This window comes from Phacochoerus africanus, chromosome 15, assembly GCF_016906955.1.
Source record: "Phacochoerus africanus isolate WHEZ1 chromosome 15, ROS_Pafr_v1, whole genome shotgun sequence".
In the NCBI taxonomy this organism is placed as follows: Eukaryota; Metazoa; Chordata; class Mammalia; order Artiodactyla; family Suidae; genus Phacochoerus; species Phacochoerus africanus.
The window spans coordinates 101,488,083-101,502,292 of record NC_062558.1 but is presented as its reverse complement, the minus strand read 5'-3'; the positions used below and the strand labels follow the sequence as shown (position 1 = coordinate 101,502,292).

At 41.9% G+C, this 14,210-nt stretch overlaps 1 protein-coding gene across 6 annotated transcripts in view; it reads right to left on the bottom strand.

The window, feature by feature from the left end:
- Positions 1-6,869: 6,869 nt before the first annotated feature.
- The window catches only part of STAMBPL1 (STAM binding protein like 1), a 60,996-nt gene continuing 53,655 nt past the window's right edge, over positions 6,870-14,210 (bottom strand). For 4 of the 6 annotated variants that reach the window (XM_047760235.1, XM_047760236.1, XM_047760237.1 and 1 more), the window contains exons 9-10: positions 10,794-10,906; positions 8,816-9,013 (exon numbers count right to left, since the gene is read on the bottom strand). In XM_047760235.1, the coding sequence (XP_047616191.1) occupies positions 8,851-9,013; positions 10,794-10,906 (276 nt within the window). In that variant the 3' untranslated portion in view covers positions 8,816-8,850. Of the gene's footprint in view, positions 7,196-8,815; positions 9,014-10,793; positions 10,907-14,210 lie in introns of those variants that run through there. The other 2 variants (XM_047760239.1, XM_047760241.1) reach the window with 1 other exon arrangement.

Genomic DNA, 14,210 nt, shown 5'->3' with positions numbered 1-14,210 from the left:
CCAGAGGGCGCAAGCTCTCCGCTAAAGGAAAGGGCTTTTAGACCAGTTTCTCAATCTGGAAACTGGCAGGGCCAGAGGCAAAAATCAGGGAAACCAGAACCATCCACTGAACATGCATGATTGAAATGTTCTTTGTGAGCACCCAGCCACAGGGCCTAAGCACTTCCTCCAGCGTAGATCAGTAACTCCTGGCCTTGATCCCACAAGATTCGCATGACTTGAAGGGCTGGACTTGGTGGCAGAGTCCCATTATCCAGGCTCATATGAATCTCCCGAGGAGAAAAAACCCACAGCAGACAGGTTTGGCTGCTTCCTCAGTCCTCTTCTCGCCTTAACGATAGCAAACCAAACACTAAGAGCCTTCTTCTATGACAGCCAATTTTCCCACCACGGGCTTTTGCAGCCCCTGAGGATGACATGGGATTTTAATAACATTGATCCACATCATGCAGCCTTTGCACAGGAGGAAGCATGACTTTTTAAATAAATGAATAATTCTCTGTTGTCTTTCTGATCTCATTTGTGCATTCATGCTAAGCTTGGGTATTTTTAGCAGGATTTCAAAGAACAGCCTGGAGAAGAATTTGCATTTCCTGTGAGGGACAGGGGCATTGTCTGGGCCAGCATACTCACAGAGTGACCACAAGCCACTGCAGCAACTAAGCTTATACAAAAAGCCAGGAGAGAGAGAGAGAGAGCGAGAAAAAGAGAGAGAGAGGGAGGGAATGGGATTGCTAGGGATGTAGTTCTTCTGTATCAGAGTGTAAAAACCAGATGTTTAAGTAATATTTGTTCCTGGGTGAGCCAAGCCAATTTAGAAAACGTTTGAAAGGCACTTTCCAGATTTACAAAGAACAAGGTTCTGGCTGGATCAAACTTACTGTCTATGAGGAAATGGACATTAAACAAATAGGTAGAGTACACTGAGAGGATTACAAAAGTGGAAATACATGGGTTATAAGCTCTTATGACCTTGGGGAGGCTTCCTTGAGAAGGTGGAGTTTAAGAAGAGCCTTAAAGGAGTTCCCGTTGTGGCTCAGTGGTTAACGAATCTGACTAGGAACCATGAGGTTGCGGGTTTGATCCCTGGCCTTGCTCAGTGGGTTAAGGATCTGGCGTTGCTGTGAGCTGTGGCGTAGGTTGCAGACGAGGCTTGGATTCTGCATTGCTGTGGCTCTGGTGTAGGCTGGAGCCATATGGCTCCAATTTGACCCCTAGCCTGGGAACCTCCATATGCCGTGGGAGCGGCCCAAGAAACAGCAAAAAAAGACAAAAAAAAAAGAGGCTTAAAGAGTCACAGTTAACTGGGAAAAAAATGGGGGGGGGGGGTGAGGGTGTTGAGACTGGAGAAGAGGAAGTAGCATGAACAGGAATGTGCTCCAGGCAGAGGCCCAGAGATGGGAGAGGACGCATGTGTAGAAAAGAGAACCCCAAAGAACTGGGCCACACATAGACTTTAGAAGCATGACTCTAGTCGACTCAGTTTTCCAAAGCAGAGCTCATAGCGTTTTCTCTGTGAAATGTCTGTCTTGAAATCCGTCACCCATTACAAGCAATTAAGGCAACCCTGAATGAGAAGTTGGTAGCTCTGAGTCATTTTGCCCTTGGCAAACATTTCCTCTTGCAGATTAATTCAATTCTTCATCTCCATTTCATAAAGGTATCTGGGAAACAAAGACCCTAAAACTACCGCCTTTCACTCTGTTCTGTCCTGATGGCTCCATCTAGTCCAAACTTCTGTTCTTCTTGTGGTAACTTCATGCCCCTTAAAGACGGAAGGGAGATGTGCTCTCACGGCACAGTGGGTCTAGGTTCTGGCTTTGTCACCGCAGTGGCTTGGGTCACTGTTGTGGTGAGGGTTTGATCCCTGGTCTGGGAACTTCCAGACACAGCAAAAAAAAAAAAAAAGATGGAAGGGAGTATAAATGATAATATAATAATTTGCCTGATTGGTTTTGCCACATACATTATCTTCAAGGAAAGCAGATAAGGAAACAGGCTCCTCTGTAGTTTGGTTAATGACAATTTTCAGAGGCCTAAATAAAGCTCAAAGTCCGTAAGTAGGTTTCTTCTCATTGGAGAAAAACCACTGTAGTCACACCAAATCAAAATCTATTCTTTTTTACATTCTACATTCTTCTTAGATCATATCTTGTATTTCCCTATGCATTTTGTTTTGAAACTTATTCCTCGGTCCTTTCATTGGATCACTTATTTATTTATTTATTTATTTATTTATTTATTTATTTATTTTTTTAGGGCCACACCCAAGGCAGAAGGAAGTTCCTTGGCTAAGGGTCGAATCGGAGCTGCAGCTGCTGGCTTACGCCACAGCCACAGCAATGGAGGATCTGAGCCACATCTGTGACCCACACAGCAGCTCACGGCAACACTGGCTCCTTAACCCAGTGAGCGAGGCCAGGGATCGAACCAGTGTCTTCACGGATGCTAGCCACGCTTGTTACCGCCGAGCCGCCACAGGAACTTCCTTCCCCTTAGATCTATGTACATGTGCTACAATGTAAAACGCCTTAAGAAGTGGCCTGAAATCATTTAGCGTCATCCTTACTTTGCAAAATAGCATCCCTACCCGGACAAAAATGTATTAAGCAGGTGGATTGTCGTCTCCAAATTAAAGCCAGCCCTCGTTGTTAAAAACAGAAAAAGTTTGTGATTTCAGATGTGTGTTCTAATGTGGTCTTCTCCCTTTTGAATGTATAACCACTGCATTTACTGAAAAGCAAAAGTAGCATTTGAGAGCACCATTACTGTGGCTCTAGTGGGTTTCTCTCACTTCTGTATTTCTAATCCTACCCAGTCCAAAGTGTGGACCATCTTTGATAAGGTCCTGCTTAGTAATGTTTTGTCAGCTGCCCCCAAGTAACCAGAGCCAAGATGTTAGAAAACAAATTTCTTAAAAAAAATTTGTTAGAAAACAAATTTGGATATTGATGGTCTTCACAATAAACAAGCTAAAGTCTTCTAAGAACAAAGAGCTGAAAGTTTACCTCTCTCCCTTTATCTTTGCCAAATACATGACATTTCTCGGGCATCCTCTTCACAGAAGATGTCTTTCACTAGGAAATTCTGCAAGACATGCTAGAGGAGCAACATCTGCTTTCCACATTTGGGACAACTGTTGCTGGTTTTGTAACAGAATTCTTTTTTTTTTTTTTGGTCTTTTTCTTAGGGCCACACCCTTGGCATGTGGAGGTTCCCAGGTTAGGGGTCAAATTGGAGCTGTAGCTGCTGGCCTACACCACAGCCACAGCAACGCCGGATCCTTAACTCACTGAGCGAGGCCATGGATCAAATCCTCATGGATACGAGTCAGCTTTGTTAACCGCTGAGCCATGATGGGAATTCCTGCAACAAAAATTTTAATTTAAGTCCAAACCATTGTAATAAGGCACTTTCCAGCATGACCAAAGCAGCTGCGGCAGGGGAATACTGAACCAATTTTAGGATGTGGCCTTAATGGACACTGTATCTCAAATATAAGGGCAATTTTTCCAAAGCAAAATTCTCCTAGAAGAAACCAGACACAACTTCAGTAGCTGAGAAGAGTCGGCAGACATCCTGCTTGGCTCCTCTGTACATGATAAGGTCTATGGAGAAGAAGGTGATTTCTGCATGACAGCAAAGAAAGTCATTTCCACTCTGTCTCTGAGAAAAAAGAAAACAAACCACTCCAGTAAATATTTATTGAGCACAGCATTAGTTCACTAGTGTTGCCATGACAACACAGGTTGGGTGGCTTAAACTGCAGAAAGGTATTTGCTCCCAGTTCTAGAAGCTGGAAGTCAGAGATCAGGGTTTTGGCAGATTGGGCTTCTTCTGAGGTCTGTCTGTATGTAGCTGGCCATCTCCTCTCTGTATCTGTGTCCTGGTCCCTTCTGACAAGGGCACCAGCCATAGTGGGTGAGGGCTCCCTCTAGTGGCCTTGTTGTAACAGTTACCCTTTGATGGTTTGGTCTTCAAATCCAGTCACTTTCTGAGGTACTGGGTTAGGACTTCAACATACGGAATTTGGGGGAACACACTTCCGCCTATAACAAGTACATAATAGATGCCTGGCACTAAGTACGAACAGACTAGCATAAAAACCCAGAGGAATCTTAGGCTTAACTGGGTCATTTTCTCCAGATACACACATCTGAAAAGAAATGATTTTTACCATAGAAGAAGGTAAGGAAAGGGCAGATGGGGCCCTGGAACAGATTCATACTCAAAGGAGGGAGCTATACTGCCTGCTGTGATGAGATCTTCCAGAGGAGGCTCTCCCAGGGAACCGCTGTGGTCACACACTCACTGCTGCCCCCCCACCCCAAGCCCACTCACGTGGGCCTCCAGGGTGACTCAGGGGTCTCTGCCTCCTGGCCAGCCCATCCCTCTGTGTTATGGCTGTATCTCTGATGCTTCCTCTTTCAGACATAAAGCCTCAGAAACTCTTTCTTCCAGGCAGTGCAAGTCACAGCTTCTCTGCATCTAAGCGTCCTTTAGCTTGGGGACAAAGTCTTTCTGGGAAGTCTGATGAGTTGGGTTTGCATCCGGCAATAAGAAAACCACAGGCCCTTCAAAAGACGCTTTTCAAAGTTCATCTCAGGCCTGAGACTTTGCTTGTCTTTGCAAGGGAATGAAAATGCCAAAAAATGCTTCGTTTTTTCAGGGGATATATCTTTTTAATGAAAAAATGGGTTCTCTTCTAATTTGCTCTTCAGAAGGGATATAGTTGGTTCTACATACTCATAGTAGCTCTTTCTATTCTCTCCAGAAGTCTAAGAAGCAAAATGTTCTTGCCTTTCAATCAAGGCCTTTCTACCTCTAGGCACAGTTTGTTTTTCAATGGCCACAGTTTTTTGTTTTGTTTTTTTTTTTTTCAATCCGATAGCTTTCATTTACATCCTCCTGGTCTACCACTGTATCTTTAGTTTCCACCTTGAGGACAGTACTCATTTCTCAACTCTCCCTAGTCCCAACAGTCATTTTCCCTTGAGGAAGTTATATATAATCTTTTCCTTTGATCAAAAATGTCACAGTATCATGGTGTCCTTAAATGCTGAAAGGACAGCATCACTCAGGGAAAAGTGGATCCATCTTGTGGAACCAGCCCCGGAGAGTTAATTCATCCTTAGCTGGAGGTGACTGCAGACTCAATCCCCATGCTTTGGGCAGGGCAAGCTTTGCCTCCAGAGTCTGGGACCTAAACTTTCCCACCTACATGTTGTCATATAGCAGAAACAAGCCACCAAGCTACCCATGGTAGGCTCTTCATGAATGAGAAGTAGAGTAGAATTTGGGTGGCATGACAACTTTCTTAGGGATTAGACAAGAGGAGGATTGTCACCTTGTCCAAGCACAGAGTACAGGGAATTTCTCTCCTAGGAATACAGAAATTTCTGGCCTAAAAAATGGTCACCAGTACATGCAGACAAGATCATTCAGGCAACTCAGCTATGGCGCCAGGGGGAAAACAAAGTCTGGGAAAGCTGTGGTTGACACACAAGACACTGGGAAGAGAGAAGATTAGGCCAGGTTAGCTTGACTTCCATTCATATCTCCTTTTATTTGGGTTCAATTTTCTTCATAATGTTTTCACCCTGAGGTTCTCTCTACAAATTCGGCTTGCTGACATACTCCAGAAGTCCCCCATCCTTCCATTCAATCCATTATCTTTTTTTGGCTGTGCCCAAGGCTTGCAGAAGTTCCTGGGCCAGGGATCGAACCAGTGCCACAGCAGTAACCAGAGCCACAGCAGTGACAACACTGGATTCTTAACCCACTGAGCCACCAGGGAACTCTGACTCTTTCAATCCATTATCTTTTGATCCAGGTAAAGGCTTTTATTGTTGAGGTACCAGTCACAAATCCCATTCCAAGCTTTGGTAATACCACAACATTGTAGTCATGTTACCACATTCAGTATAAACATATTTTTTCTTCCTACTTCCAGTGCTTTGGTTTATAGAGATAATTTTAACTTTGAATATTCTTTCCAAATTATTTTCTTTCTTTTTTTGTCTTTTTAGGGCCGCACCTGCAGCATATGGTGCTGCAGGCTAGGGGTTGAATCGGAGCTGTAGCCACGGGCCTATACCACAGCCACAGCAACGCAGGATCCTAACCCACTGAGCAAGGCCAGGGATCAAACCTGCATCCTCACGGATGCTAGTCAGATTGGTTTCTGCCAAGCCACGACAGGAACTCCCCAAAGTATTTTCTTACTTATTCTTTTTGGCTGAGAATTATGAGTATTTCCTATGCCTCATTTCTTCTCACTATCCCCCCCTGTTGACTTGCACAGAAATAGCCTTTTCACTTCCATCTGAGCCTTTTTTTTCATTCCTCCCTCAAGCATCTCTGCATCTAGTCCCCTAAATCAAGTTAATGAATTATCTGCAATCTCAGACCCTCTGACACCAGATCCCCGAGTAGAAGTGTGGGGCTCTGGTCGTCTGCACGAGGGGTGTGCATGGACACAGCTCCAAGTGGGGATTCCATGACGCTGAAAACACAGGACGGGCTCAGCTGTCTGTAGCCCTGTTTCTTCTCACACTGGAAACCCTTCATCTTCTCCAACCACACCTTTACCTTCTCTGTTTTCTGCGGAGAAGAGCCGCAGAAACTGATGGCCCGCTTAGAGACAACCTGGTGCTCAGAATTTCTTGTTTGGAGCTACATTTTACAGGAATAATGATAATAATAATACCGTGAAACATTTACAGTTCTGAAAAGCTATGCAGAGATGTCTAAAAATACCAGGCAGGATAACTTTGAAAAATTATGAATCACTATGTTGAACAGCAGAAGCTTATATGATATTGTACATAGCTATAGGTTTAAAAAAAAAGTTAAAAAAATCAGACATGTTGTTGTTTGCAGCACAATTTATTATCTGCTCATAGGATTTGGGTACATTAATAGGTACTGATCTAACACCATCGTGACCTCTCTTGAGACAGAGCAACCCAAAAAGAAAGCTTCAAAATGTGCAAAAGTAATAAATATCAAACTTTCTGATCTAAAATGTATAAATATAAAATATCAGTCATTTCTGGAAACATCTTAAGAAAATCCAGCAACCACGGGTCCATGGGTTTAAGTGTCTGGCACTGACGGTGCTAGTCGTTGGGCGTTATCACCTCAGATCCAGCACGATTATTTTTATGTCTTTTACCAACACATGTTTGCAGATCTAGGAAAGAAAAAAACTGACTTTACAACATGATGTTTACATGATTCTTTTTCGGGAGGAAGTATGAATTTCCTCATTTAAAAATGTTCCTGGAGTTCCCACTGTGGCTCAGTGGGTTAAGGACCCAACATAGTATCTGTGAGGATGTGGGTTTCAATCCCTGGCTTTTTTTTTTTTTTTCAATCCCTGGCTTTATTCAGTGGGTTAAGGGTCCGATGTTGCTGTGGCTGTGGTGTAGGCCAGCAGCTGCAGCTCCAATTTGAGCCCTAGCCCGGGAACTTCCATATGTGGCAGGTACAACTGCAAAAAGAAAAAAAAATCTTCCTAATTTTTGTTTGTTCATTTGTTTGGTTTTTTTTTTTGGGGGGGGGTGGGCGGGGTGGAGGGATTTGGCCATGCACATGGAAGTTCTTGGGCCAGGGACTGACCCTCGACACAGCAGTGACAAAACTGGATACTTAAGGTGCTGCACCAAAGGGAACTCCAAAATGGTCCCAATTTAAAAAAATAATGTCTACTTAGAGTAAATATAATCATATGTATTCATTTTCAATAAGAAAATGTTTACAAAAGATGCCATCTAGTTCTCATTTTAAATAAATTCTAACTTCACAATAATGTTTCCCTGATATCACAGCCAGAGAACAGCTAAGCAAACAGAAAAAGATGGAGTCAAAGCATGCGGAAGTTCTTGAGCCAGGGATCGAACCCTTGCCACAGCAGTGACAAAACCGGATCCTTAACCCGTTGCACCACAAGGGAACACATAGAACAGCCAGGCAAACAGAAAAAGATGTGGCCAAATAATGTTTCTTTGGGCCTATACAAAGCTAATCAAAAGTCAGGATTAGATGTTTCACTGAATTGTTATGAAAAACTAACTTGGCCTTATCAAGCAGGTATAATTCAGGACATATTTAATGCCATTTTCTTCCATAATTGTTTGCTTACTTGGACTCCTGAAGAAAATTGTATTTGTTTAAGTATCACACAGTTAATGGAAAGGTAACTTTATGCATAATCAACTCTGCTACAGAAATACTGTCATTCCTTTGTAAACAAAATAGGTACGAGAAGAAATTAGAAGAAAATACAAAGATAGATTACTTTTTTGAGATAAGAAAATTCCAAACTAAGCAGTAAAGTATTTTATCCCATATTTTAAGGCTATTATTTCTCTCTCTCTCTTTTTTTTTTTTCAAAGAGGCTTATTTGTTTTAACCGAAGGTTTGTATCTCTCAGTCTCCTTTACCTATTTTACTCTGCAAACCCCCTCCCCTCTGTCAACTGCCCATTTGTTCTCTGTATTTATGACTCTGTTTTTATTTTTTAGGATTCTACATACAAGTGAAATCATATGGCATTTGCCTTTCTCTGCCTGACGTATTTCACTTAGCATAATACCCTCTAGATCCATTCAGGTTGTTGCAAGTGGCAAGATTTCATTTTTTGTGGCTGAACTGTATTTCATTGCATGTATATATACCACATCTTCTATAGCTACAGGACTATGGCCAATAATATTTTAATAACTTAATATGAGGACAGATGGTTATTAGACTTATCATGGTGATCATTTCATAAGGTATGAAAAATGTCACTATGTTTTACACCTGAAATTAACATAATATTGTACATCAGCTATATTTCAATTTTTAAAAAGGAGGGGGTGAAAAATAAATATTACGTGCAAAAAATAACCCATGTTGTCTACTCACACTGAACAGCCTGGGATCCTTGGTATGTGGATGAAAGCCCTTCTTTTTACACGCAGAAACCTCAAGCATGCCAGCGTCTGTGAGCCTGAAGATGCCAGTGCTAAGTTTCAGGGTGAAAAAAAGGTACAAAAATTAAGGATCATTTCGGCTTTCCAGATTTTTATTTTTATTTGAATGACACAAGCATACATACTCCTCAAATGGAATGGAGAAAAAAGCTATGAACTAAACATTTTACAGTGATTTTTTTTTTTTAAATCAATCTTGTGCTGATGGCCTAGGGAGAGAGTGACCAGTGCTACCACCAAGCACCTATAGAACTGTGATGGGCTGAACTTCTGTGTGAGACCCCATGGGAGGAAATCACAGGTGACGGGTATTTCTAATTTTTCTAACACAAGGGTATCTTGTTTTACTGTGCTTCACTTTATTGCACTTTGAAGATACTTTTTTTTTTTTTTTTAAATTGAAGGTTTGTGGCAGCTCTGCATTGAGCAAGTCTACTGGCACCATTTTTCCAATAGCATCTGCTCACTTCATGTCTCCTTGTCACATTTTGGTAATTCTCCCAATATTTCAAACTTTTTCATTGCTATCTTTGTTATGGTAATGTGTGATCAATGATCTCTCTCTTTTTTTTTTTTTGTCTTTGTAGGGCCACACCCGAGGCATATGGAGGTTCCCAGGGTAAGGGTTGAATAGGAGCTGCAGCTGCTGGCCTATACCACAGCCACAGCAACACGGGATCCGAGCCCTGTCTGTGGCTTACACCACAGTTCATGGCAACGCCAGATCCTTAATCCATGGAGCAAGGCCAGGGATCAAACCTTTGTCCTCACAGATACTAGTCAGATTCTTTTCCACTGAGCCACGGCGGGAACTCCTGATCAGTGATCTTTACTGTTACTACTATGACTCGCTGAAGGCTTAGGTGATGGTTTGCATTTCTGAGCAGCCAGAATTTTTATGTTTATTTTTATTTTATTTTATTTTTTGGCCATGCCCATGGCACGAGGAAGTTCCTGGGCCAGGGATCAAATCTGTACCACAGTTGTAACCAGAGTCACAGCAGTGACAACACCAGATTCTTAACCAACAGAGCTACCAGGGAACTCCAAAATATTTTTAAATGAAGTATATACATTGTTTTTTTAGACATAAAGCTACTGTGCACTTAATAAATTACAATGTAAACTTTCTTACACACACCTGGGAACCAACATTACTGTGACTAGATTTATTGTGTTATTTACTTAGTGTGGTGGTCTTGAACCACACCTGCAATCTTTCTGAGGTATAACAAGTATTTATAGATACAGCAACTATTTACTGAGTGCTGGCTATGGGGCCAGGCACTAGACTAAGTCCTTTAGGTTGCCTATCATCTTGTTTTGCTTCACATCAATCTGCGATGGGCAGGTCTTGGGGGTGAGGCTCACAGTGGACAGGTATCAAGCTGGGATTCCAATATCAGTTTGGCTGACTCCTCTGCTTGTAATCGTGCTACAATAGTCATTGTCCCCCAAACTTAGGAAAGTCTTAGAGACAATGAAGCTAAGACCGCAGATTTTCTCACAACCAAAATAATGTATTAGTTCTATCGCAATAGAGCTAAGATCTCACTGGCAAACTGGAATAACATCCTGTTTATCCATTTCAAGGTCATGCTAACTAAAGAAAGAGAACCAGTAGTTCTACCAATGAAAGGACTTTAAAAAGCAAAAACTGCAGAGCTACAGGTGTATGGAAGCCAGTGGGCAAAAATCTCTTTTTCCCTAAGGCATGAGGTGACTGCTTACCCAAGTCCCACAACCTGGTGCATGGACACACTCAAACCCCAGGCAGAGCCTTACTTGAACCCTCTTGATAGTTACACTTACTCTTTATGCTTTGGTGAACAAACAATGGCAATCGCTTCTGGCAACATAAGCTGATAGGAACAGTGAGTGTGGAGGTCAACACTGGATAAGAATGCAGTCTGGGTCGGATGTGTCTGTAAAAAGAAGAGGACAATCTTATTGGGGTAGCTGAGTCTTAGCCAAAGCCATAGCCCATCCCAACTCCAGTTATTTTCTTTTTCTTTTCCTTTCCTTTCCTTTCCTTCCTTCCTTCCTTCCTCCCTCCCTCCCTTCCTTCCTTTTCTTTCTTTTCTTCCTTTTCTTTCTTTCTTCCCTGTCAGGGCTGCACCTGCAGCACATGGAGGTTCCCAGGCTAGTGGTCGAAGTGGAGCTGTAGCTGCTGGCCTACACCAGAGCCACACCAACTCGGGATCCGAGCAGCATCTGCGACCTACACCACAGTTCACAGCAATACCAGATCCTTAACTCACTGAGCAAGGCCAAGAATTGAACCTGCGTCCTCACAGATATTAGTCAGATTTGTTTCCGCTGAGCCACGACAGGAACTCCCTGCTTTTCCTTTTTTACCGTCAGTAATCAAATGAGGATTTTGAAAAACGTCTTGTTGACAAAATCCTTCCCTTTGTGCTTCCCATAGTTATTCCCATAGTTATTCCAGAGACTTCAAGAGGCTCTAGGGAATGTGGATGTACTTTCTTCTTATTGGCAAAGATGAAACTGGACATTTTTCAGAGGCTTTAAATAGATTCTCGTTTAATCATCACAACTCATCTGGGAGATGCTTATTATCTCAGTTTTACGTACAAGGAGCCTGAGGCTCCTTTAAGTAACTTGTCTGCAAGGAACAGAACTATGACTGAACCCAGAGATACTTCTATACACAACCATGGACACAAAAGGAAAAGTTTTCACTAAATATACTACACTTGGCTGGTATCCTTCTATGGATAGCCATTCCTGAAAAATGGAGGGACAGAACTCTCCAAGGTGTGGAAGGTGTCTGGGACTCATCTTACATGATGGGAGGGAAGGGGAGATGATAAATTCAGAGAACTGTCTTCCAGGTTTTTGGCTATACACAAACGTGTGTTTATGAGAGACAACTCAGAGGTTCATATTTGAATGAAAAATACATGCATCCATAAGGATTTGTAATTCACAATAAACTCCAGCTACCCTTGAAAAAAAAAAAAAACAAAGGATTGTGATCATTTAAATCAGGAATCCAAGGTACTAGTCCTGCTGGGTCCTGGCTCCATCACTTACTAATTGTGTGACACCACGAAGATTCCTTAACCGCCCCATACATATTTCATCAATTTTAAAATAAGAATAGTCATTTTCTTCATGGGATTATGATGAAAATTAAATGAGACAATCCATGTAAAATTCTTAGAACAGTGCCTAGCACATAGAAATGAATCAAAAATCATTAGCTGTTATGATTGCTCTTATTGCTGCTATTATTTTAATGTTGTCATCATCATTGTTATTTTTTTTTTCCTTTTTTGGTTGCACCCTGGGCATATGGAAGGTCTTTGTCCAGGGACTGGATCCAAGCTGCATTTTCAACCTACACCACAGCTGTGGCAACAGTGGATCCAATGCCTCAGAGACAAGCAGGATCATTAACCCACTGCAGCACAGTAGGAACTCCTAATGTTATCAATATGAATTAAGAGGTTTAGCCCATAGAAACTGCTTCATACCTTTACACATAGCTATGACCTGTTGAAGAAATGCATGGTATTAAAACTCCTTTCTACTTTATTTAATAGAATGAAGGTAAAAATCCACTGATACCTATTTCTAGAAAGATACACATTCTGCCAAGGAAAAATAACTCTTGGTCTACAAAGACCTAGATCAACTGAAGGATAGAAATTAACTTAATTTTTAAAACCTAAATCTTTAGTGAGGGCATGAGTGGGAGGGTCTGACTGCTTATAACCTGATTCGGTGAAAACCTTTTATTCATATACTGAGCCTTCTATGCCTTCATGAAAAAGTAAGAAGTATTTAAAGAAACTTTAGTGCTGTGGTGGCAGCAAGTAGATGGTCAAAGAGACAAATCACTCTCCTGTCAACTTATTTCCAGACTGCAGGCACACTGTAAGACATTCTTTTGTTTCTTTTTGTTTTGTTCTTATTGTTGTTTTGTGATTTTGTGTTGCATGTTTTGCACCTTAGGATACTCTGAGCCCTTCATTTCTGCCAAGAGGAATCACTCTCACTCCCATAAGAACAACTCTCCCAAAGGAGAATGATGCTCCAACCCCACGCCCCACTCATGGAAATAAAGATGATGATAAGATGATGATGATGGCGGTGGTGGTGGTGATGGTGAATGACAGCAGGAAATGCCATTATTTCAACTGAATAATGTGCCAGGCACTGAACCAATCACTCTCCATGAATGACCTCATTTAACGCTCAACACAAGGTGATATAAGTGCTACCATTATTCCTATTTTGCACATGGGACACTGAGCTAAGCAGAAGAGTAAATAACATGCTGAAGGACACAGAACTAGTTAAGCTGAAGTCTAAAATCAAATCCGGATCCATCCATCCGATTCTTTTCAGACATTTCCTAGGACCAAATTATAGCTGAAAAAAGCACTGGAATGTGTTGCTATAGCTAGGCCATTAAAAATCATCACAAGGAGTTCCCGTTGTGGCACAGCGGAAGTGAATCCGACTAGGAACCATGAGGTTTCGGGTTCGATCCCTGGCCTCGCTCAGGGGGTTAAGGATCCGGCGTTGCTGTGAGCTGTGGTGTAGGTCACATACGTGGCTCGGATCTGGCGTTGGTGTGGCTCTGGCGTAGGCCTGCGGCTACAGCTCCGATTTGACCCCTAGTCTGGGAACCTCCATATGCCATGGGTGTGGCCCTAAAATGACAAAAAGACAAAAAACAAAAACAAAACAAAACAAAATCATCACAAAAGGACATTACAACCTCTGAGGTTCAGAAATACATTTTAGTGTTTTCACTGAATCACAATAATTTGACATGGTGAAAGGAACTAAAGGCAAAGCCCTGGGATTCTAAAATTATGCCGATTTCTTATTTAAATGATAACTTCATTACTGCATACATCATGTGCACAGATCATAAAGGAAAAACCTTTGTTTCTAATCTGGGAAATGTTTTGTGAGATAAACTAACACTGACTTTTCAATATAAGCATAACTTTACTGTCATTCTTTCTCAATTTATATAATAATTTTTTTTTCTATAATTTGTTTTGATTTAAAATACATTCTTGGGAGTTCCCATTGTGGCTCAGCAGCAATAAACCAGACTAGTATCCATGAGGATGAGGGTTTGATCCCTGGCCTCGCTTAGTGGGTTAAGGAGCTGACACTGCCGTGAGCTGTGGAGTAGGTGGCAGACTTGGCTTGGATCTGGCATTGCTGTGGTTGTGGCAGAGG